The sequence below is a fragment of the Xenopus laevis genome, chromosome 7L (assembly GCF_017654675.1).
Source record: "Xenopus laevis strain J_2021 chromosome 7L, Xenopus_laevis_v10.1, whole genome shotgun sequence".
In the NCBI taxonomy this organism is placed as follows: Eukaryota; Metazoa; Chordata; class Amphibia; order Anura; family Pipidae; genus Xenopus; species Xenopus laevis.
Genome location: NC_054383.1, coordinates 10,664,377 through 10,687,500, shown reverse-complemented (window position 1 = coordinate 10,687,500; position 23,124 = coordinate 10,664,377). Strand labels below are relative to the sequence as shown.

The 23,124-nt window shown below is 40.9% G+C and overlaps 1 protein-coding gene across 1 annotated transcript in view; it reads right to left on the bottom strand.

Annotated features, from left to right (window-relative positions):
- Positions 1-18,007, bottom strand: part of LOC108696074 (phytanoyl-CoA hydroxylase-interacting protein-like) — a 77,126-nt gene extending 59,119 nt beyond the window's left edge. Inside the window, exon 1 of the mRNA XM_018225076.2 lies at positions 17,123-18,007. Coding sequence (XP_018080565.1) covers positions 17,123-17,228 — 106 coding nt within the window. The 5' untranslated portion in view covers positions 17,229-18,007. The remainder of the gene's footprint in view (positions 1-17,122) is intronic.
- Positions 18,008-23,124: the final 5,117 nt, after the last annotated feature.

Sequence of the window (23,124 nt, the reverse complement as noted above, 5' to 3'; positions counted from 1 at the left end):
TGTTGCAATGAGGTGGTCCTCTCCCAATGGGTTTCCATAGACCCCTTTTTGATAGCATTGTTGGTCATCTTGATTTGGCCCACCACTATTGGTTGAGCATTTACACAACTCCACCAGATGAAAAGATTGAAAAAGGCTAGTTTATGGAAAAAAACAAGTATTACTGTGCATTCATAGTTTCCAACATTGGAAGTTCAAAATCTGGAACTTTTAGGCTACATTCACAATGCTCCAAGGCCCTCTCCATTCATATTCTAAGATCATGCCAAGCCATACCCCTTATCTACTCTCATGACCAGGCCCAGCCACTCCCTATTGTCTCACCAAACCCTCTCCAATGTCAAGTAAGCCCAGTATCTCATATCAATATTCATCCTACAAAAGAAGAAACAGTTGAGGAGATTGGAATCTGCCATACATAAATTCATTTTAGGCATCTCCTACTTGGAGCCCACCTTCTAATTCTTGAACTGCTTGTCCCAGTATCCTGGCTGAAAATGGAAAGATGTGAAGAACATGAGACAGTCAAGATCATGTTGAAGAAGGAGGATTGAGGTGCCTTTAAATTGTCTGTTATATAAGCACATTATTAGCTTAAGTTGTGGGAAGCTGCACATATTTTCCCACCATGTGCAGATGACATCTGATGAGGAATCCTGTGTATGTAATAGAACATTTGCTTCAATTAAACTCTAGTTTAATAAACAGAATCACAAACTGTACGGTTCTCTAGTATCAACATACAACATGCTTGGTGACTCAGGCTTTTTGGCGAGTCTTCCATTTCAAAGTCAAGTCATCAAGCTTTTGAAGTGTCAGAACATCATACAAATGAGATAACAGGGAATCAGGGAATGCCATGGGAACATGTTGTGTCTCTGCATATCCAATCGAAGCAATTTTCAGTATAATCCATTTCACAGCAGTGTGGAAAAATATTCTCATTTTAACTTTTACATTTCATTTTATTAGCCTGGGAAACAGCTCTATGGTTCGAAGGGTTCCATGAATCAGATGAAAAGTCTTCTATTACATAAGAACTCTCTAATGTCAGAGACCAACAAATCATAATGATATGATCTCCCACCAGTTAGATTGTCCTGACACAGCTCTCCAACTGATACTCATGTCTTGCACATCCCTTAAAATACTATCTCTAGTAAAAAGTCTGCAAAGAAGCTAAGGCCCTACTACTCTGCTCTTCATGGGTGGACCAGGTTTAAAGTGTGTATATCTGTTCAACCACTGTCATGGTCACTAATTTTATGAGACTTGGGACATACAACCCTCTAGCCTCTTGTACTTCAGAGGCACCTTCCATGCATGGTGCATCCTTATACAAGAAAAGAAGAAAGAATACTTGCCCTTCTGCATTTATTTGAAGAGCATGTGCAGTGATTTAGCAGAAAAGGCGACAAAGACCTATTGGAGGCAGCTTTGGAGACACAGATCTTTACTGCTAAACGGATGTGGTGGCCTTGGACTGGTACAGAAATCCAAAACATAAAGAGCAATATGTCTACTCTACTTCTTTGTTAAGCTTTGATTCTTCTTTAAAGAGAACATACGTCTATAAAATCATTTTAACCAATTTTAACCAGATAGGTGGAGGTAATTTGCCTTAGGTGCCTCGTATCTAAAATTCAACTCAAGGAAAATTCTTGCCAACAGACTAGAAAGGAACATACCCCCCTTTAATTGCAAAGAGGATACTAGTGATTTAACTGCCAGTCTATTTACTTAGCACTGCTGAAAGCTACCCTCCTAAGGAAAGGTTACAAACCACATGCTGAGGCTTGACTAAAAAAACACAGCCGCCCAGAGTGAATGAGTAGACTGAACACATGTTTTAACTGGGAACTACTTCAAATACATTGTGCAGTGCATGGAACAGCAGGTGTGAGCTCAGGCGCTCTTCAAAGCACCCAGGAAGCAAGGAAAGATGTTCATTTGAGTGTTTTTACCCTAAATCTCTCAGTTCCTTTGACAGAAGGTCAAAGTGTTGACTTTTGGGAATGTTTCACCTGCACATGATTCTCTTTGATGTGGTTTAGTAAGAGTGAATATAAAGATATGTATAAATCTAGAAGACCTACATCTCATATGCAAACCCTAGGCTCAGACCTACATCTCATATGCACCTTAGACTCAGACCTACATCTCATATATGCGACTTAGACTCAGACCTACATCTAATATACTGTATGAACCTTGGACTCAGACTGTTCTGACCTACATCTCAAATGCTCGCCCTAGGCTCAGACCTACATATCATATGCACCTTAGACTCAGACCTACATCTCATATGTGCACCTTAGACTCAGATCTACATCTCATATATGGCTCAGACTAACGTATCAGAACTGCATCTACATCTCATATGCACTCAGACCATTCTGACCTACATCTCATATGCTCACCCTAGTCTCAGACCTACATCTCACATGCACCTTAGACTCAGATCTACAGCTCATATATCATCATCATCATTTATTTATATAGCGCTATCAAGATACGCAGTGCTTTATATGCAACTCAGGCTCAGACTAACTTAGTTTCAGAACTGCATCTACAACTCAAATGCACCATAAACTCAGAACTACATCTCATATATGTACCTTAGACTGAGACCTATGTCTCATATATGCATCTTTGTTTCAGAGCTATTTCTACATCTCATATGCACCTTAGACTCAGACCTACATCTCATATATGTACAGTAGATATCAGAGTTTAAGATTTAAGCCATAAGTGGTTATTATCAAAGAACAAAGATTATAGAACACAACACTAGTTACAGAATTGCTGTGTTGTAGAAGAAGCTCAAGGTTAAAGGCCATTCTGTTATTAGAATGTAGAATGTTTGCACAGAACAAGGAATACATCTGTTGTCTCATGTCACAAGTACAGTGCAAGGGCAAGAAAGACACATATAGTTTCAGAAACGACAGCATAGATACCATTCTGGACACTGTGCTGACACAGTAGTTACACCTTATTTGGCTATTGTACTGAGACTGTGAGTCTGTTCCTAAGATGGAAATAGTGACACAGTTATGCTAAAACAAGAATGATGATTGGATGCCTCTGGATCAGCCCCATGGAAGAAGAAATGGTTAAATAGTCATCTGTTGTATTGCTTATTGTCCCCCAACGTCCTCACGAGCTTTCAGGACGTGTGAGCTATTATTTAATACTCTGTATTGTAATACTCTGTATTAATGCCTCAAATAAAGCTGTTTGGTTAATTTCCTGAGAGAATCTGTTTGGATCAAGTCAGGCCCAGGGGGAACTTAAATTTATTTAAATCCAAGAGGGACTTACTCATCGTGGCTAAGAATCTTATATCCCTGGAGGACTATAGGAGCATAAATCCGACAATATACACACCCTAGACTTAGACCTACATCTCCTATATGGAAACTAAGCTCCCGCCTATCTCTCATATATACAACCAGGGCCGCTCCTGTCATGAGACAATGGGAGAACTTTGACCTTCTGTCCAAGAAACTGAGAGCACTATAGCGCTCATCGCTGGCCCACTCCAACTCCAAAGTTTTAAACGTGGAGCGGAAGGGGGAGCCATCGGTGCAAGCACTCCAACTGTCATCATTACAGTTAACAGATGTTATAATGGAGTAACCATTTTTAGCAAACAATCAGTAGGTGGAATTAAAGGTAAATTTAGAAATTACAGGTAAATGTTCTTTAGACTCAAGCAGCAGCCTAGGAACAGACATCGGAATGTAACAGGATTTCAGTAATTACTTTGCATGTGACCACTAGGATCCTTGTTTCAGTAAATAACTACAGAACCGGTGTGAGTTCTGGCCTCCAGTTAATTATTCTTTATAAGACCAGACAAAATTACACATGAGACTTGCAGTACAACAAACTGAGGATACTGTAATTTTCTTCTGTATTAGGGTTCCCTCTCTCGTTGGTCCATTATAATTTCTCCTTCCTCTCCTGGGAAATCATAGGTTTTCCCCTGACTTGAGCAAATTGAAGTGGTATTTTAATCGTATAAGTAGTGATGAGCGAATAAATTCGCCTGGCAAGAATTTGCGTCGAATTTCCACGTTTCGCCACCAGCGAATAAATCAACACTATCTGGACACCCATTGACTTTAAGCCAGCGTCAGTTTGGACATGGGCGTCAATTTACGGTTTTCAAGATTATTTGTGAAAATGACAGATTTTCACAATTTTTTTCATTCCGATTTTTCGCTGTTTCACTACAAATAAGAAGTAGAGGTTCTTTTAAATAGGCTAATCATTCAAAATAGTGTAGGATGGAGCACACAGTAGGCAGGCTCTGCTGCAATAAATTTTATTCGGATCACAATATGTTTCGGATCTACATGGATCCTTTTTCAAGTGAACTGTAGCTCCGAAACATATTGTGATCCTTCCATTTGAACTCAGGGCCGGATTTACATAGTGGGCGCCCCTAGGCCCACTACAATTCATCGCCCCTGTCCCCTCCAGGGGGACAGGAGCAATGGGGATTGGCTCATGGGAAATTAAAAAAATGATTGTATCTCCAGCGCATCCCCAGTGTTTTTGAACCAATGTGGGTGTGGTTGGGCAGAATGCCGCCCCCCTAAAATCCTGCCGCCCTAGGCCCGGGCCTAGGTGGCCTTTCCACAAATCCGGGCCTGTTTGAACTACTTACATATTATAGGTATGGAACCTGTTGTCCAGAATGCTCAGGACCTGGGGTTTTCCGAATAATGGATCTTTCTGTAAGTTTGATCTTCATACCTTAAATCTACTAGAAAATGTAAATGTCATATAAACCCAATAGGCTGTTTTTGTTCCAATAAGGATTAATTATATCTTAGTTGGGATCAAGTACAAGTTATTGACCTAATGAAACCAGTCTAGGCAGTATTTTCCTGTACTATTTCACAAAGTATCTTCTTTCTATACTTCAATTCAAAACAGCTTTCCCACTCATGTTACCGTATAGCCGTGAACTATTTTTATAGAGCTTAAAAAAATCTCTATAGATTTTGAACTGCAATATGTTTGGAGGTCGGTTCCCAGAGGGTTCCTTACAGGCCTGTAGAAACGATCTCAAGCAAATGATAAATGTTCCCACTGCGGGTTCTTACAAAGAAACTCTGCTAAGTGCTCAGAAATAATACATGCATTCATGTGTAGCCCTGGAGGCTATCTTAACATCGGGTGCATTTGTAGAAGAATGGAAAATCCATAGGCAAAACAGCTATAGAGGAAAAAAAGAGAAGTCGTTGAGCAAATATATTGCTTTCTTATTTCTTCTGTTTTCCAAAGAACATACATAGGTCAGTATAAGTCACTGGAAGCATGCAATATAATGAGAGGGTCTCAGAACCTTCAAGTTGAGTTCTCTACAAATCTCCTAATTGGCCTTCAACCTGCCCAACAATTACTACTTTAGGTTCCTCTAAGAGGGTCGACCCCTCAGTTCAGGAACCACTGCAGATTAACCTCAACCTGCATATGTTGCTACAGTTGAGCGGTGAACATTGATCACATGCATGATAGGTTGAGTGTGAGCCTGTCCAATCACTAATATACAGGTCTTTCCTCACCAACACAAACAGATATCGTTCCATCAGATCACTATTATTGACTGTATAGCCAAAAACACAGCTGCTCACCCTATGAGAAAGGAGGCAAATCACTATAGCTCCAACAGCAAGACGTTTGTATAGACAATTGACAGGGCTAATGCTAAAAAATGTATTAATATTAGGTTTCCAATTCAATAATCCTATGGTTCCTGGTGCAAGAATGCAACATCGGTCTGGACACTGTTGTGTATAGATAAATAGATGATTTTGTTAAATTTTTGTATCTGTTCAGGTCCCTCTGTATACTGAACCACCCAATAATATAATGCCTGAGAGCACAGGCAGCATATAGAGCGGATCTTATGATATCAATGTATCTATCTCTTCATGTGCTGGGATGGTCTTTTGCCTCCTGTATTTATTAGATTTTGGATTCTTAAAAATGCTCCTCCAAAATTTCCTGATCGGCCTATTAAAGGGGATCTGTCACCCAGATATAAAAAGCCATAAAATAAAAGTCATTTTCAAGTTAAACATGAAACCGAGATTATTTTTTTTATTAACACACCCATGACTGCTATAAACTTGTTTAGAATACTCAGCTGTCAATCATATATTGTTGGCCCATCCTCAATGCCTTAGGCATAGAGGGGGGGAATGGCAATTACTTTCACTTTCCATTCTGCTAGATGTCACTGCACTTCCCACATTCCCCTTCCTTCCTACATGTAACCAGGGCATGGGCATCAGGTGCCCCATTCTCGTGCATTAATAAGATTTTGGCATGCGGCAAAGCTTGCCTTAATAACACTTTTCACAAAATGGCTGCTTGCATGTTTGCTGTGATTGTAAATTCCAAGACTAAAAGAAACAAGATTCAAATAATTCATTTAGTGTAAGTAAAGTTTATTTTTCATGACTAACACCAAAAAAATAAGATGTGGAATTATTTCTTAGGGTGACAGGTTCCCTTTAAGGGGGTGGTTCACCTTTTAGTTAACTTTCAGTATATTTCAGTAATGCTAATTCTAAGCAACTTTTCAAATGGCCTTAATTTTTTTCTGTTTTTATAGTTTTTAAATTAATTTGCCTTCTTCTTCTGATACTTTTGAGGCTTTCAAATGGGGGTCACTGACCCCCTCTAAAAAACAAATTCTTTGTAAGGCTACAAATGTATTTATATTACTATGTTGTATTACTCCTATTTCTATAAAGAACACTCCTACTCATACTCCAGTCTCTTTTTCAAATCAGTGTGTGGTTGCTAGGGTAATTTGGACCCCAGCAACAAGATTTCTGAAATTGCAAACTGTATAGTTGCTGAATAAAAAGCTAAATAACTCAAAACCCACAAATAATAAAAAATGAAAACCAATTGCAAATTATCTCAAAATATCGCCCTCTGCATCATACTAAAAGTTAATTTAAAAGTGAAAAACTCCTTTAAGACAAAGAGAATGGATGACGACCTAATCACGATAAAATGCTGTGACCGTTCTAAAGCTCTGATTGGTTTGAAGATGTCCTTTAGCCACACCCATTCAAACATGTCTACATACAGTCACATAAAGGGACAAAGCTATTTCAGTAAGAATCCGAACAACCTTCAATAAAAAGCCGTGCAAGATATATTCTATATTCTGCATGTAACAGTATTTTTCTATTAAACTGAACCGTCAGATTCATTTACAGAAATTGTTTTCATAACATTTCCGACCGCTAAAGCATTTTCGAATTCTTTGCTGAAGGAATTCACAGAAATGTCGCTCCAATATATCACTCAGTTATGTCAGTTTGACTTTTTGTATTGTCTCCTAGCGATTCAGAACTATTTGAACTCTGGCTTTGTGCTGGCTGCCTGACAATGACGGTATTTAATTAGTATGCAAAACACACACAGGGATAGCCGCATGCATGGCCTGAATTTCCCATTAAGCAGAACAATCGATCAATAACGCTGGGCCATCAATGCGTAGAGAGTAAGTCACACTGCTTGTGCTGGGGACACAATGTCACTGTATGTAGAGTAATTGAAGAGAATTCCCTAAAAATGGGGACACCAGAAATCTATGGAGCCTAAAAGTCAAAACAGGATTGAGATATACTGTATATTCATATTGCATGTACTTGCAAAGTAACCCCCTTTCGTTTTTTATTGCATTTAGTGGGCTTTTGGTAGCGCATGATGGTCACAAGTGGACAGGGAGAGGTGTAGAGAACAGCCAGAGCCCCCATTGTGTGGTTTTCATTCGCTTCACCTCCATAGTAAAATATAAAGCTCAATTACTCAAAAAACACAAATAATAAAAAATGAAAACCAAATGCAAATTGTCTCAGAATATTACTCTCTACATCAGTGGCGAAACTACCGGGGGTGCAGGAGGTGCGTTTGCACCGGGGTTCACACCCCCTCGGGAGCTGCCGTAAGTTGACACGTGCGCAAATGCGACGGCAACAATCGTTTCTGGAGGGGGGCCTGGCTGCACACGCTGCAACCGGGCTCTGCATCGGATAGTTACAGTACTGTTCTACATCATACTAAAAGTTAACTCAAAAGGTGATCAACCCTTTTAAGGCAAGAATTAAAACTTTTATTGAGTGAAAGTTTCATGTAATTGAACTGTAAGGGCTGCCCTGGTGGCTCTCACATCAATTCCTCCCTTCCCCCATATCACCCCTCTCATCAGTTTAGTTTCCCTGATTCTCTGACAAACAAGCAGTAAATTCCAGGACCTTTGATCCTCCGACAGTGGAATCTTGGGGTCCCAGCAGGTGGGGGAAAGGGCTGGATGTGTCAGTATAGGGCAAAGTTCCAGCAATAACACTGCTGTAAGCATGAGATAAACAAGCAGCAGTTAAATTAACTATGTACTTGCCTTTATAAGGGTAAGGGCACGATTTAGTCGACTAATCGCTTCTTCTTTGGGGCGGCTAATCTCCCAGAACTGCTTACCTATGCTTCCCCCGCTGGCTTCCATGAAAAAACGCCTGCGCCAATGCACTCGTGACGCTTCCATTTCTGGATTCAGCTGCTGAATAAAAAGCTAAATACCTCAACATAAATGATAAAAAATGAAAACCAACTGCAAATTGTCTCAGTATATCACTCTCTACATCATACTAAACGTTAAGTCAAAGGTGAACTACCTCTTTAAGCCCGCCACTGGCCAGTGGGACAGATAATTATATCAGCTCATTTTGTCCCACCAAGGGGGTGATCAATTAAAATCTTTTTAACGATTTTTGCGCTTGGATGAGCACAATGAAACGGGCTCCTGCGTTCTAAACCAAAACAATTAACAGGGAAGCAGTTGTTTATTAACCTTCATAATTAGAAACAGTGGCCCAAGATTCCTGCAGCTGATTAACTTTATTATAGTTCCCATAGTCATAACACAACCATTTAAATGCAGCTTTTATAGGTTCTAAGCCTGTTTTTTTATGCCCGCCCTTTAAATTTCAGAATAATTTCATTATCATCTTTGAACCAATTTCTAAGTAGACAGACAATGTATTATTATTATGACGTTGGGTGGGTGTATGGATGGCTTCCCTAAAGGAGAACTAAACCCTAAAAATGAATATGGCTAAAAATGCAGTATTTTATATAGTGAACTTATTGCACCAGCCTAAAGCTTCTCAATAGCATCAATCATCCAGGACTTCAAACTTGTCACAGGGGGTCACCATCTTGGAAAGTGTCTGTGACACTCACATGCTCAGTGGGCTCTGATTGGCTGTTGAGAAGCTAAGCTTAGGGCTCGTCACTAATTATCCAGCAGAAAATGAGCTTCCCTGGCTGTAATATAAGCTGATGCTACAGGTTTGCTGATTATTAAATTCTGATGCTAATTGCACTGGTTTCTGTGCTGCCATGTAGTAATTATCTGTATTAATTACTAATCAGCCTTATATTGTGACATTTCTATTCTATGTGTACTGTATATTGTGAGTGGGTCCCTAAGCTCAGTAAGTGACAGCAGCACAGAGCATGTGCAGTGAATCAGCAGAAAAGAAGATGGGGAGCTACTGGGGCATCTTTGGAGACACAGATCTTTACTGCTAAAGGGCTGTGGTTGCCTTGGGCTGGTACAGAAGCACAAAACGTCATGTACAACATTTCTAGCTACTTCTTTAGTTAGGCTTTAGTTGCGCTCCATTGAGTTCTAAATGGTAATGGGGTTTATAGTGTACACACTCAACAACAAAATGGACAATGCAAGACGTACTGTACATATGGCAGTCTAACACTTTTATGTACTTTACATGAACATTCCAACATTGACTGTCAGGTTGTACTTCAACAAGATCAATCCTGTTTATCTAAGGGTGAAAGGTCCGTAGGGCTCATTTATGACCTCAGTGTTTGCACACGCCGACAGATACTTGCATCCAAACACACTCCTTATCCTTCCCTATAATAGTGCTTGCTGTTATTGCATCTAACCCTCCTCCTATGCAAAATCTCGCTCACAAGTGCGCCTTTTGACTAGGGATGCACCAAATCCACTATTTTAGATTGTGCCGAACCCCCGAATCCTTCGTGAAAGATGTCTGAATACCGAACCGAATCCTAATTTGCATATGCAAATTAGGGGTGGGCAAGTGAAAACATTTTTTACTTCCCTGTTTTGTGACAAAAAGTCACGTGATTTCCCTCCCGTCCCGCAAATTCGGATTCAGTTCGGCCAGAAAGAAGGATTCAGCCAAATCCGAATTCTGCTGAAAAAGTCTGAATCCTGGCCGAATCCACTGATTCGGTGCATCCCTACTTTTGACACAGGGGAACCTTTGAGCTACAGCCACCTCCAAGTTGTTGGTAATTCCAGGGGGGCTGCTTTAATGGCTGCAACAGACTTGTGCTTAAAATGGGTTGTTCCCCATTAAATTAACTTTCAGGGGCAAATTTACTAGCGTGACGTCGTTTCGTTACTTCACTGGCGTAAATTCACTAGCTAGCAAAGTGGACCTACTCTATCGCTACTTGGGGGGTACCCTCCTTCCCCCCTATATTTCCTAACATATGGCAACACAACAATACAGTGAGCACATGTGTAGGGCAATAGAACACTTTTATTTTATTTTTTAAAGGTTTCCTGGGCTTGTGTAGTGTAATGTACAGTAGTTGCTGCACCATATACGACCATTGTATTTGAACTTCGTGCCGTATGCAAATTAGGCATCGCTAGCGTAAATTCGCTTAATCGCTTTGCCTGACGAAGTAACGGTAGTGCAACTTCGCTGCCGTTCGCTTCCCTGAGCACAAGTTTGCATTTTAGGGAATTTGGGTAGCGCTGGAGAAACTACGCCTGTCGAAGTGCGGCAAAGCTGTCACTGGCGCAACTTCGTGAATTTGCACCTTAGTATGATGTAGAGAGTGATATTCCCCATAGTCCCCATAGGCTTTCCTATGTTTTTTTGGGCATTCGATCGATGGATTAAAATCCTTCGAATCGAACGATTCTAAGGATTTAAACGTTCGATCGAATGATTTTTAGTTCGATCGAACTATTTGCGGTAAATCCTTCGACTTCGATATTTGAAGTCAAAGGATTTACATTCGGCAGTCGAATATCGAGGGTTAATTAACCCTCGATATTCGACCCAATGTAAATCTTCCTATCTCTTATGTCTAATTAATAAATGAACAAATTGCAATGGGGGGTTGCTATAAAGCAGTGATCCCCAACCAGTAGCTCGCGAGCAACATGTTGCTCTCCAACCCCTTGGATGTTGCTCTCTGTGTCCTCAAAGCAGAAGCTTATTTTTGAATTCCAGGCATGGAAGCAAGTTTTAATTGCATAAAAACAAAGTATAGTACCAAGTAGAGCCTCTTATAGGCTGCCAGTCCACATAGGGGCAACCAAAGAGCCAATCACAGCTCTTATTTGGCACCCCAAGGGACTATTTTATGCTTGTGTTGCTCTCCAACTCTTTTTACATTTGAATGTGGCTCACGGGTAAAAAAAGGTTGGGGACCCCTGCTATAAAGGGACCAATTTATGAATCTTTGGTATTTTGTTACCGAGCAGTAACAATTAGTGAGATGACAATATTTTCCGAAAGGAAACAATGGAAGTTAATGAGAAACAGAATGGAACGGAATGGAACATGTTGATATATCAACAACACTTTTAATTATTTTCTAACAATATACACCCACCCAAAGAAAATGTATAAACAGTTCTTTTTAGAGACAATTCATCCTCACTTGACTTTATATCTGGAGTTCAATGACTTGAGTAAAGGGAACTTGCCCTTGAGCCTTTGTGTAGATGTCAATGAAATTGAGATATCTTTAATATTGATGGTATGAAATTACCCTATATGATATGAAATATAAGGGGAATAGTGAGAAGAAAGCAACATGCTGAGTGGGAGAACTGGCTGTAAGTGCATGAAAAACACCCCTACTGTAAATTATAAGGATATTGGAAGTCACTGAGGGGTTCTGTGACCATATAAAGGCACAAGGCTGCAGGCTGAGTTATACAGGGAACTCTGAGTATCGCTCATGTATTATAAGGGATAATGTACCCCCTACTGTAAATGATAAGGATATTAGAAGTCACTGAGGGGTTGTTCTGTGACCATATAAAGGCACAAGGCTGCAGGCTGAGTTATACAGGGAACTCTGAGTATCACTCATGTATTATAAGGGATAATGTACCCCCTACTGTAAATGATAAGGATATTAGAAGTCACTGAGGGGTTGTTCTGTGACCATATAAAGGCACAAGGCTGCAGGCTGAGTTATACAGGGAACTCTGAATATCACTCATGTATTATAAGGGATAATGTACCCCCTACTGTAAATGATAAGGATATTAGAAGTCATTGGGGGGTTCTGTGACCATATAAAGGCACAAGGCTGCAGGCTGAGTTATACAGGGAACTCTGAGTATCACTCATGTATTATAAGGGATAATGTACCCCTACTGTAAATGATAAGGATATTAGAAGTCACTGATGGGTTCTGTGACCATATAAAGGAGCAAGGGATTATCAGGGATATATTATAAGGGACAATCTACCCCCTACTTTAAACTATAAGTATATTATAAGTCACTGAGCAGATCCATGTTCGTAGAACTTAGTTAACTCTAAATATCTTCATCAAGTACAACAGAAGTACATTATTTTTATGCATTTACTGTGAGTACTGACACTTTAATATACCTTGGTATTTCACTGATTAACAGGATTTAGCAGTTCAGAATACTAACGTCTACTCTGCAACTAACACTGAGTAGTCGTGGAAGGAACACAGCATTGATCTCTAACTCACCATTAAATATCTGCCGTGAAGCCGACAGCGCAGCCTAATAAGGTCCAACAAATTATTCCCACCGACCCGAGTTCTACACTGGTTAATAGCACGCGGTTAGTCCCATTAAGTGACCTTCCTTTGTTTATAAATGGAACAATAAAGAATATTGACCAGTATTCAGCGTGCAACTAAATACCAGAACCGATCGTAAAAAATGTCATTTCCATTTTATAACCAGCAATCGATAAGAAATTAGCAATGAAAGCATCAGTTAAGGTAAAAAGATATTTTTTTTTAAACAACAGGGACTGTAAGTAAGTACTTATAGTGACCTATATAAACTCATAGGTAAGGGAAAAATCAATAACTTTCATACAGCTGCCTTAACCGTTTTTTTTTTATTCTGCAACAGTATCACAGAAGAGAGCCTTAAAGAAAATATATTGATTTGTGGAATGATTAATACATAATTATGGCAAGCTGGTTTATGGGAAACAGAACCAAATTTCGGGTATGAGACAGAGTATGAAAATGTAAGAATGGGACTCAGCAGTGGGGCCTTAGACATTAAAGATTCTTGCTCTAACATTATATATGGTGCAAACTAATTTGGGTATTCAGATTTGAGTACAGCATCATCTGTGATGAAAAATAATATGTTGGTTACATACACATGAGCACTTTCTTGTACTTTTACTTCCATATGTAATAAAAGGCACAGAGTTTGCCCAGATCCATAGCTAGCAACCAATAAGAGTATTGCTTTTAACCAGGTGACCAATAAGTGCTACCTGCCGATTGGCTGCTATAGGTGACTAGGCAAACTTGACTTACATAACCCTATATGTGTGCTGCCTGCAGGTTCACCTTGAAAGTGAAAGGCTTATGCTTTATATGGATGCAGGACACATGCAGTACAAATACGGTACCTTTGCCCTTAAAGGAGACAAATAGGATAAATGAAAAAAAAAGTAATAGTAAAAGCAATATATGGTGTTGCTTTAATATGGTGCTAAAAATGAATATTATCTTTAAAAATAGCCCCTTTATTGGAGCTCCCTATAGATGTTCTATGGTCCCTGTCTGTGTTTCAAATGAGGGTTGGGCGTGTGCTAATGGTCTCTGCCAGAATCACCGTAGGAGGGGGACAGCCAATCACAGCCCTGCAGTCACACAAGCGCAGTTCCCTATCAGGTCCTGCTAGCTGCTGATTGGTTCCTGTCCTACAGTGCAGTGAGCTGAGTGAACAGCCTGGGAATTCAGGGAGCAGCAGGTGGAAGGGAAGGAAGGGATTATTAGGGTTTTTGCAGAAATATTCAATAAATCAGCCTGAAACACTATTTTTTTAAGCACAATTCTTATAGCTAAATTAGTTTAATGCACTGGTACATTCTTATTTTTTACACAAAATGTCTCCTTTAATACACAATATAAGGTGCACTTGCAGTATTTCCACTGGATTTGCTCTTGTCCTCATTCAGGGTGCACTCAAATGCAGGTCTGGACTGGAAGTCAAAATAGGCCCTGGCATTCCAAGTACACAGAGACCTAAACAGCCCCCACCAGCCCACTAAATAGTGATTTTCTATGGAGTCTTACAGCAGCCCCTCTGGCATTTTTCAGAACCCACAGCCAGTCCGCACCTACTCATATGTAGTCCTGCTCGCATGAACATAAAAGGCACTAATTAGCACTCATTTCACTTGCGATAAGGTTTGTCTAAATACTGAGAGTCTTGAAATATGTGGGATTCATCTGGATCCTAAACCAAATCATGAGTTCTCCTGTACTTTTTTTAATGTCTTATTTAATACTCTGCTGATGTCCAACTGTTACTAATCTGCTACTCCCATCATCCCGTGGCAATCATACAGTAGCTGATGGGAACAGCAACTCCAGAATGTATGTGTGTGTGTATATATATATATATATACAGATTAGCAAAAGGACCCACACTACATTTTGTAGTGGATGAAATGTGTTTTATTTTCAATGCATAACCAACGTTTCAGCCCACATTAGGGCCTTTTTCATTGTTATAGTAGCCCTGATTATACTGGGGGCCCTTGGTCTACTTGCAATTGCCAAGGGACTCTTTATAACCATTTAAGGGTAAACTAAACAAATAATAAATATGCACCAGAATTTCCATATTACTGAAAAAACAGATAGAAGATAGATAGATAGATAGATAGATAGATAGATAGATAGATAGATAGAAAATAAAGATAGATGATAATAGATACAGTAAATAGATAGATAGAGAGACAGATAGATAGAAAATAAAGATATACAGAGATAAATGATAGATAGATAGATAGATAGATAGATAGATAGATAGATAGATAGATAGATAGATAGATAGATGATTGATAGATAGATAGATAGATAGATAGATAGATAGATAGATAGATAGATAGACAGACAGACAGACAGACAGACAGACAGACAGACACGCAGGTAGGCAGGCAGACAGACAGACAGACAGATAGAGATAGAAGATAGATAGATGATATATAGATAGATAGATAGATAGATAGATAGATAGATAGATAGACAGACAGACAGACAGACAGACAGACAGACAGACAGACAGGCACGCAGGTAGGCAGGCAGACAGACAGACAGACAGATAGAGATAGAAGATAGATAGATAGATGATAGATAGATAGATAGATAGATAGATAGATAGATAGATAGATAGATAGATGATAGATAGATAGATAGATAGATAGATAGATAGATAGATGATAGATAGATAGATAGAAGATAGATAGATAGATGATAGATAGTGATACACCCTCTTGTTCCCTAGTCATACAGAAAGCCAATATTATGAATACACGCTTCCCCATTCCTTTATCTGTTAATTCCTCAATACATTTGCAGCCTGAGCCACTAAATAACACTGAAAAGAAATGGTTTTCACACACTCACTGCCACTATATGTTACACACAACACAATCACTGCTGTCATAATCCAGACCCGAGTCGCAAAAAAAATCGCCATCGCTTTTCATTTTTCCACATGCAAAATGCCTTTGCAGGGTCTTTTCTTTCTTCTTTAAAAAGATGTGGTGCAGTAAATGACAGCGATTTATTATTAGCTGCATTCACGGTAACACTCTAGTCATTGTGAGCAAAGGGTTACAGAAAAGAAATGAGCTGCTTTTAAGGACAAACTGCCTGATTTCAGCCCAATAGTGTGGGTCTTAGACACCATGTAGACATTGCATCAGAAATAATGCGCAAGGGGCAGTAATGTCCAGTCTGTGGTGCTCTCTCCCTCTGTTTTTGAACTTCAACTACAACCCCCTTCCAAAAGGAGGCTGGGAGTTGCTGTCGCAGCTGCATCTTGACCAATATAAATTGCCCCTTTACAGCTGTGACAATGGAGTGGCCCTCCAGCAGTTGCTCCTTTCCCTATACCCCCCATCTCAGCCTTGAGATGCACTTGCCTTTTGCACGCTGTAGTTGTAGGGGCTGCAGGTGGGTCATAGGCTGAAAGAATCGCTGAATTCATTTGCTTTCCAGCTAATTTACAATTTCTCCTATGGATCTTGCAAAGTGTCAGCCCTGATAACACCCAGGTGTCAGTCAACCCATAATAATCTCAAGTCTGCCTTCATTCTTGCACATTTACTAGACAGCACGTGCGAGGCGCATTCCTTTCACTGTAGCTCTGGAAAATACCATTGAATTAGCGGAGCCCCTCCTGTCGCTCTCTCAGTTCAGCTCCATGCACAGGATCCAGTAAGGGCATCTGTCCATGGTGCTGAAACCGCATTTACCATTCTTCTAACCTAGGCTCCCTTCCCCCATCACACGCCCCCCTTGATATCACCAATTACCCAGATTTCCCCCCCCAACACATGCTTAGTGATACGATTAATTCCCAGTCTGGGCTTTATAAAGACAAACGAAGCAGATGGCACCATGAGTAGATTTGCATGAATCAGACATTTCTTTCCCTGCGCAAATGGGAGAAGTTGTGAGCGCAGATGCCCATAAGGGAGCAATGCTTTGCATGGGAGCAGCAGCCCTGCACTGTCTCAAATAAAATGCTGCAATAAAAAAATCATTCCCAGTGGCAGTGAGAGCTTGGGGAAGGGAAGAAATCAATGGCAGGCAGGGGCTCCTTATACAGCAGGGGCTCCATGCGCTCCTCTCAAGCTCCTTTGTTCATGGCATGGAGCTGGCAGGGTACTGGGTCTGCTATGGGCACCAGGTAACAATGGAGGGGCTGGGAAGGGGGTGGGAAGGCAGATTAGATATAAGGGGAGCTTACCGTCCCTCTCACACAGCTGAATATTCTCCAGGCTGAGGTTCTTGATCATGTCCTCGCAGGGGCTATTCGGGGTGCTGATGTGCTGACTCAGGCGTGGGACCTCCATGTCTTCCCCTTGTTTGGAGCCTGTTCCTTGTGGATGGGAAAAGCCTCAGCTGTCTCTCCTCTAAAGTCTCCTACTGTCTCTTGGCTGTGCTTCTCCCTTCAGCCTTGACAGTGGCTCCCCCTGCCCCTTGAATGTGTGTGACACCTCCTTTAGTCTAATCTCCCTGTGTTCCCCCTGCTGTCACCCCCTTACTTGTCCTTGCCACTCCCCTGCTCGGCAGTCTCCTCGTTTCCTTGGTTCTGTCTCCCCTTGTTTGGCAGAGTCTCCCCCTTTTCTCCCTTGGTAGAGTCTCAGAGGTGCCTTGCAGTGCCTGGGTCTGGCTGGAAGAGGAGGAGGAGCTGGGGGAGTCCAGGCAGATCTCTACTATGGGCTGGTGGCAGCGTCACACGCACGGGCTGATCTGGGCGATTTAAAGGGGAAGGGAGAGGAAAAAAACAAGTCCAAAAATGTGAGCAGATTCCTCGTGCGCTTCCCAGACCTCCTCATTCATAGAGAGTGCTGCAGGCAGGACGCTGGGGGTTGGAGGGGGGAGATGGAGCCCCCCTATTATGTAATAGTTCAGCCCGCACTGGAGGGAGCTTGTCTCACAAACACAGACACATCAGTCCCCAGTGAGCCCAGGCAGCAGCACACACGTCGTTTCCATGGGGAGAATGTGAATGGAAAATCAGCAGCAGCAGCAGCGGGAAGTCGCAGCGTCGGGGAGGCGTTTTTACGGGGTTGCGACAATGTATCAAGCCGAGATCAAATGTCAGTGTCACAGCGGCTGCCTTGTTTCTGACAGCTGGGCGGGGAATGGAAATAAATCCTGCATTATCATGGCAGGGGGAGCAGGCAGGGAGCGGGGCCCTGCTAAGCACAAGAAACCTGTCACTCAAAGCGGAGGCAGCTGCTGAAAACCTCTTGTTCTTGGGAAAGATGAATTGGTCAGGGGCAGAACTAGGGGCAGAATTGCACCAACCGTGGGTCACGTGTGCTGCCTGCACCTCACTCTGTATATCTATAGATCTATATATGCACCATTTCTTCTCCTATGTCACTTACAACCGAGCCCTTCATTCATTTCCATATTGTCACTACGAAGGAATATGTTATATCACAGCAGTAAAATACCAGATTCTTCTCCCTCCAATCATTCTTTGTTACATTGTGTATCAGCTAATACAACTTTTATAAGATGTTATATATATATATATATATATTATATATATATATATATATATATATACAGGGCGGCCATTAGAAATCACGGGCCTTACAACAAAATTTTTGGGGCCCCCTGGGCCCCGCCCACACTGGCACCCAAGCCCCACCCCAGATCCCGCCCACTCCACATCACAGTTAAAAGACCACACAGACATCAGCGCTAAAAAATAACCCCCCCACACACAAGTTATAAAAAGCTATTGATGGTTAGGGCCCCATTATAAGTTAAAAAAAAAAAACATTGGCACCAGGGCCCCCATAAAAGTTTTTCAAAAAAATATTGGCGCCAGTGCCCCCCTTACGAGTTAAAAAATTGGGGCCCCAAAAAAATGTTTTAATTAAAAAAAGAACAAAAAAACATTAATGCCAGGGGCCCCCTTACAAGTTACAAAAATTGGGGCCCCCCAAAAATTTTTTTTTAAAAAAATTGGTGCCAGGGCCCCCTTACAAGTTAAAAAGAAATTGGGGCCCCAAATTTTATATTAAAATTTTATTTTTAAAAAAAGACATTGGTGGCAGGGGCCCCCTTACAAGTTAAAAAAAATTGGGGCCCCCCCAAAAAATTTTTTTAAAAAAATGGTGCCAGGGCCCCCCTTACAAGTTACAAAAGAAATTGGGGCTCCAAAAAAATGTTTTAAACAAAACAAATTGGTGCCAGGGCCCCCTTACAAGTTACAAAAAAAATTGGGGCCCCTTAAAAAAAAATTATTTAAAAAACAAATGGTGCCAGGGCCCCCCTTACAAGTTACAAAAGAAATTGGGGCCCCAAAAAATTTTTTAAACAAAACAAATTGGTGCCAGGGCCCCCTTACAAGTTACAAAAAAAATTGGGGCCCCTTAAAAAAAAAAATATTTTATTTTTAAAAAAAGACATTGGTGGCAGGGGCCCCCTTACAAGTTAAAAAAATTTGGGGCCCCAAAAGTTTTTTTTTTTTTCAAATATTGGTGCCAGGCCCCCCCCTTACAAGTTACAAAAGAAATTGGGGCCCCAAAAATTTTTTTTTAAAAAACAAAAAAAAAATTGGTGCCAGGGCCCCCTTACAAGTTAAAAAAAAACATTGGTGGCAGGGGCCTATAGAATATTAAAATAATACATTGGTGGCCAGGGGATTACAGACTGCAACAGATGACATCATTAAGCACTGCTCATTCACTCATTAATTCTGTCCTTTTTCTAATATATGTTTTTTTTTTAATTAACACAGTGTACTATGCACTACCCCTATAAGCATACAAACTAAGTCTGGGGCATGGAGTACTCTGACTTACCCAAGGCCACACATATCTGACTTCTCAAGGATCAAGTCTGTATTAAATGGAAATTACTGTTTAAATTCCCCAAACACTTATCTGCCTCCATATATAGAAAGAGTTTAAAAGAAGAACGATGCCTTAAAGGTCTGTGCCCTGTAACTGATGACATCACTAAGAACTGACTGTAACAGATGACATCACTAAGCACCAAATGTAACAGATGACATCATGAAGCACTGACTGTAACAGATGGCATCACCAAATATAACAGATGACATCATTAAGCACTGACTGTAACAGATGACATCACTAAACAACTAATGTAACAGATGACATCACCTAGCACTGACTGCAACAGATGACATCATTAAGCACTGCTCATTCACTCACTAATTCTTTCCTATTTCTTATGGGTTTTCTAATTTAACGCAGTGCACTATGCATTATAAGCATAAAGACTGAATCTCGGGCATGGAGTATTCTGACTTACCCAAGGCCACACATATCTGACTTCTCATTGGCAGAAACCCCAGGTCATTGCTATCTTGGCCAAAATGCAGAATCCCTTGGCAGTTTTCAGTGTAACCTATACAGGATTGCATGCACTTGACTTAAATAATAATATAGATTTTTGCACAGAGTCTTCCATTTGTTGCACATTTAGGTCAATAATTATTGACAAAAGGTGTGGCCCCCTGAGTCTGGCCTAAGGTAATAGAAGCCGAAGGTTAGTTACAGCAGTGCAGTGAGGCTGTCATTCAGGTATTAACATCCGCTCACAAAGGCTGCTGGGAAACGTAGTTTAGCAATAGCTGAACAGTAACAGGCTGCCGGTGGAGGATTGAGGGTAAATTTAATGGTGAGGACACAAGGCTCTCCCCTGGGACAGCCGGTTGTATAAACACATGTAGGAATGTACACGCAGAATCCCCGGTGTGTTGAACAATAACATTCAGGGAAGCAGAGACACAACAGCAAAGCAGCTGATTTCATTTCGACAGCGAATGAATGAAAATCAGAGATATTTTCTTGAATGTTTTTCTCTAATCACATTCCAGGGAAGAGAATGTAACTGCTAAACTGTATTTTCTTGATTTAAAATAAATGGACACAATATAAGAGATTAAAACCATTATAATCTAGCCATTCCTGTCCCCATACTCTTAACATAACATTAAGAACACATTAAGAACACCACCATCTTTGGGCACAAGTGCAAGAGAACTACGGGGAGCAAAAGCACGCCCAAAAACACTTGCATATGGTCTGGTTCTACTCTGCAGACCCGAAATGCAGAGCCCAGCACCATAGGTGCAAGCTAGGAGATAGGCGGGATGTCTAAGTGCCATCTAGTGATGGGCGAATTTCTCCCGTTTCACTGTAAATGGGAGAAACATGGAAATTTGCCGCAAATTCGTGCCTGACGAATTAATTCGCCCATCACTAGTTCCATCTCCTGCCCCATATGTATATAACTTAGTATTCGTGGTGAGAGAACTTTGCACCCTGTGCTGCTCTTGATAAATTAACAATATGTATGGACCAAGAATTCTTGCCATAAAGCAAAATAGGACTGCTGTGCTTCTCTTAGAAAGGAAGCAGAGTAGCAGTAAATCCATGCAAGGGCAATAAGCCACTATACTGTTTCTTTGTTGCATTGTGTATTAGCTAATACAACTTTCACAAGATGTTAAATATTTATATATCGTTCCCCAAACAAGTAGACTTTAATGAATATCACAGCTTGATTTGCATCACAAATAACGACTTCTTTTATGGACAACTTCAGGTAGTTGTTATGCAGTGCTTCATGGGTAATGTAGTTCCTTCTTTCTTCTAACTTCTTGGATATACGTTCTGCTGTGATTCAAGGATCAAGTTTATATTAAATGGAAATTACCAGTTGAATTCCCCAAACATGTATCTGCCTCCATTCATAGGAAGATTTTGGAAAAAGGAGTTAAAGATCTGTGCCCTGACTGTAACAGATGACATCACTAAGAACTGACTGTAACAGATGACATCACTAAGAACTGACTGTAACAGATGACATCACTAAGAACTGACTGTAACAGATGACATCACTTAGAACTGACTGTAACAGATGACATGACTAAGAACTAGGGTTGCCACCTTTTGCAATTTTTTTTTCCGGGTGGTGGGGGGCAGGTACAAAAAGGGGCGTGGCATGATGTCAAAGGGGGTGGGGTTGTGATGCAAAGGGGCGGGGCCACAACATGGCCAGGAGAAAAACCAAAGGACAAGCTAAGTTTACAGGGGATGGGGGGCGGGCCGAGGGGTCTTTTTAAGGGTATTACAAATTTACCGGCAGCTATATTGCCGGTATATTTGGCAACCCTACTAAGAACTGACTGTAACAGATGACATCACTAAGAACTGACTGCAACAGATGACATGACGAATCACTGACTGTAACAGATGACATCACTAAGAACTGACTGCAACAGATGACAAGACGAATCACTGACTGTAACAGATGACACCACTAAGCACTGACTGTAACAGATGACATCACTAGGCACCGAATGTAACAGATGACATCACTAATCACTGCTCATTCACTCACTAATTCATTCCCTTTTCTTATATATGTGTTTTCTAATTTAAAGCAGTGCACTATGTACTCCCCCTATAAGCATACAGTTAAATCTGGGGCATGGAGTACTCTGACTTACCCAAGGCCACAAGGGCAATCCATGCAAGGGTCACTATACTGTTTGAGAGTAGAGTAAATAATTCTCCCCTCCCCCAAATCTACAGTACTTTTTAAAAATACATTGAGGCTGTGTCAATAATGCTTGGGTATTTGGATCCTGGGGTTGGCACGGTTTCAGGGGCTCCATAAACCTTTAGGTTGTACTCATTCTGCAGTGCCTATGGAGCAACAGAATTCTACCCTATAGCAGCACACTCTAATCTAACTGCCTATAAAGGACTTGCAGCAGTGGCTCTGGTATTTTTGGGCTGCAGCAGCATTAAATATATAATGTCCATCCCATTCACTATTACATGTTGTTTTCAAGTACAAGTCATTATTGTTTCTGCCGCAGAATCTCCTTTAACCAGCCCAATGCGGCCGCAGCACATTGTTGTGCCGGGAAAATATGTAATCAGTGAAACTGGAGGATAAATCAGGCTGAAATTCTCGGAGTGCATAAATATGCCATCAGATATGAGAAGTGACAAATTGATGTCGGCGTCTGTTGTCAAGAGATTCCAGTCCGGCTCTCATTTTGGGAAAGGAGCCAGGCTCTACATATAGATGAGACTGTGGGTATGTGAGAAAGTTTGCTCAGTCTCATGCGAATCCAAAGGGCTTTTGGCAACTCTTCATAGAGGGACAAGAAATAAAACAGAGCACATTTGTATGCTAGGGAATGGGCGGCCGAGTGCAAGGCATTCATCTGTCCCTTCA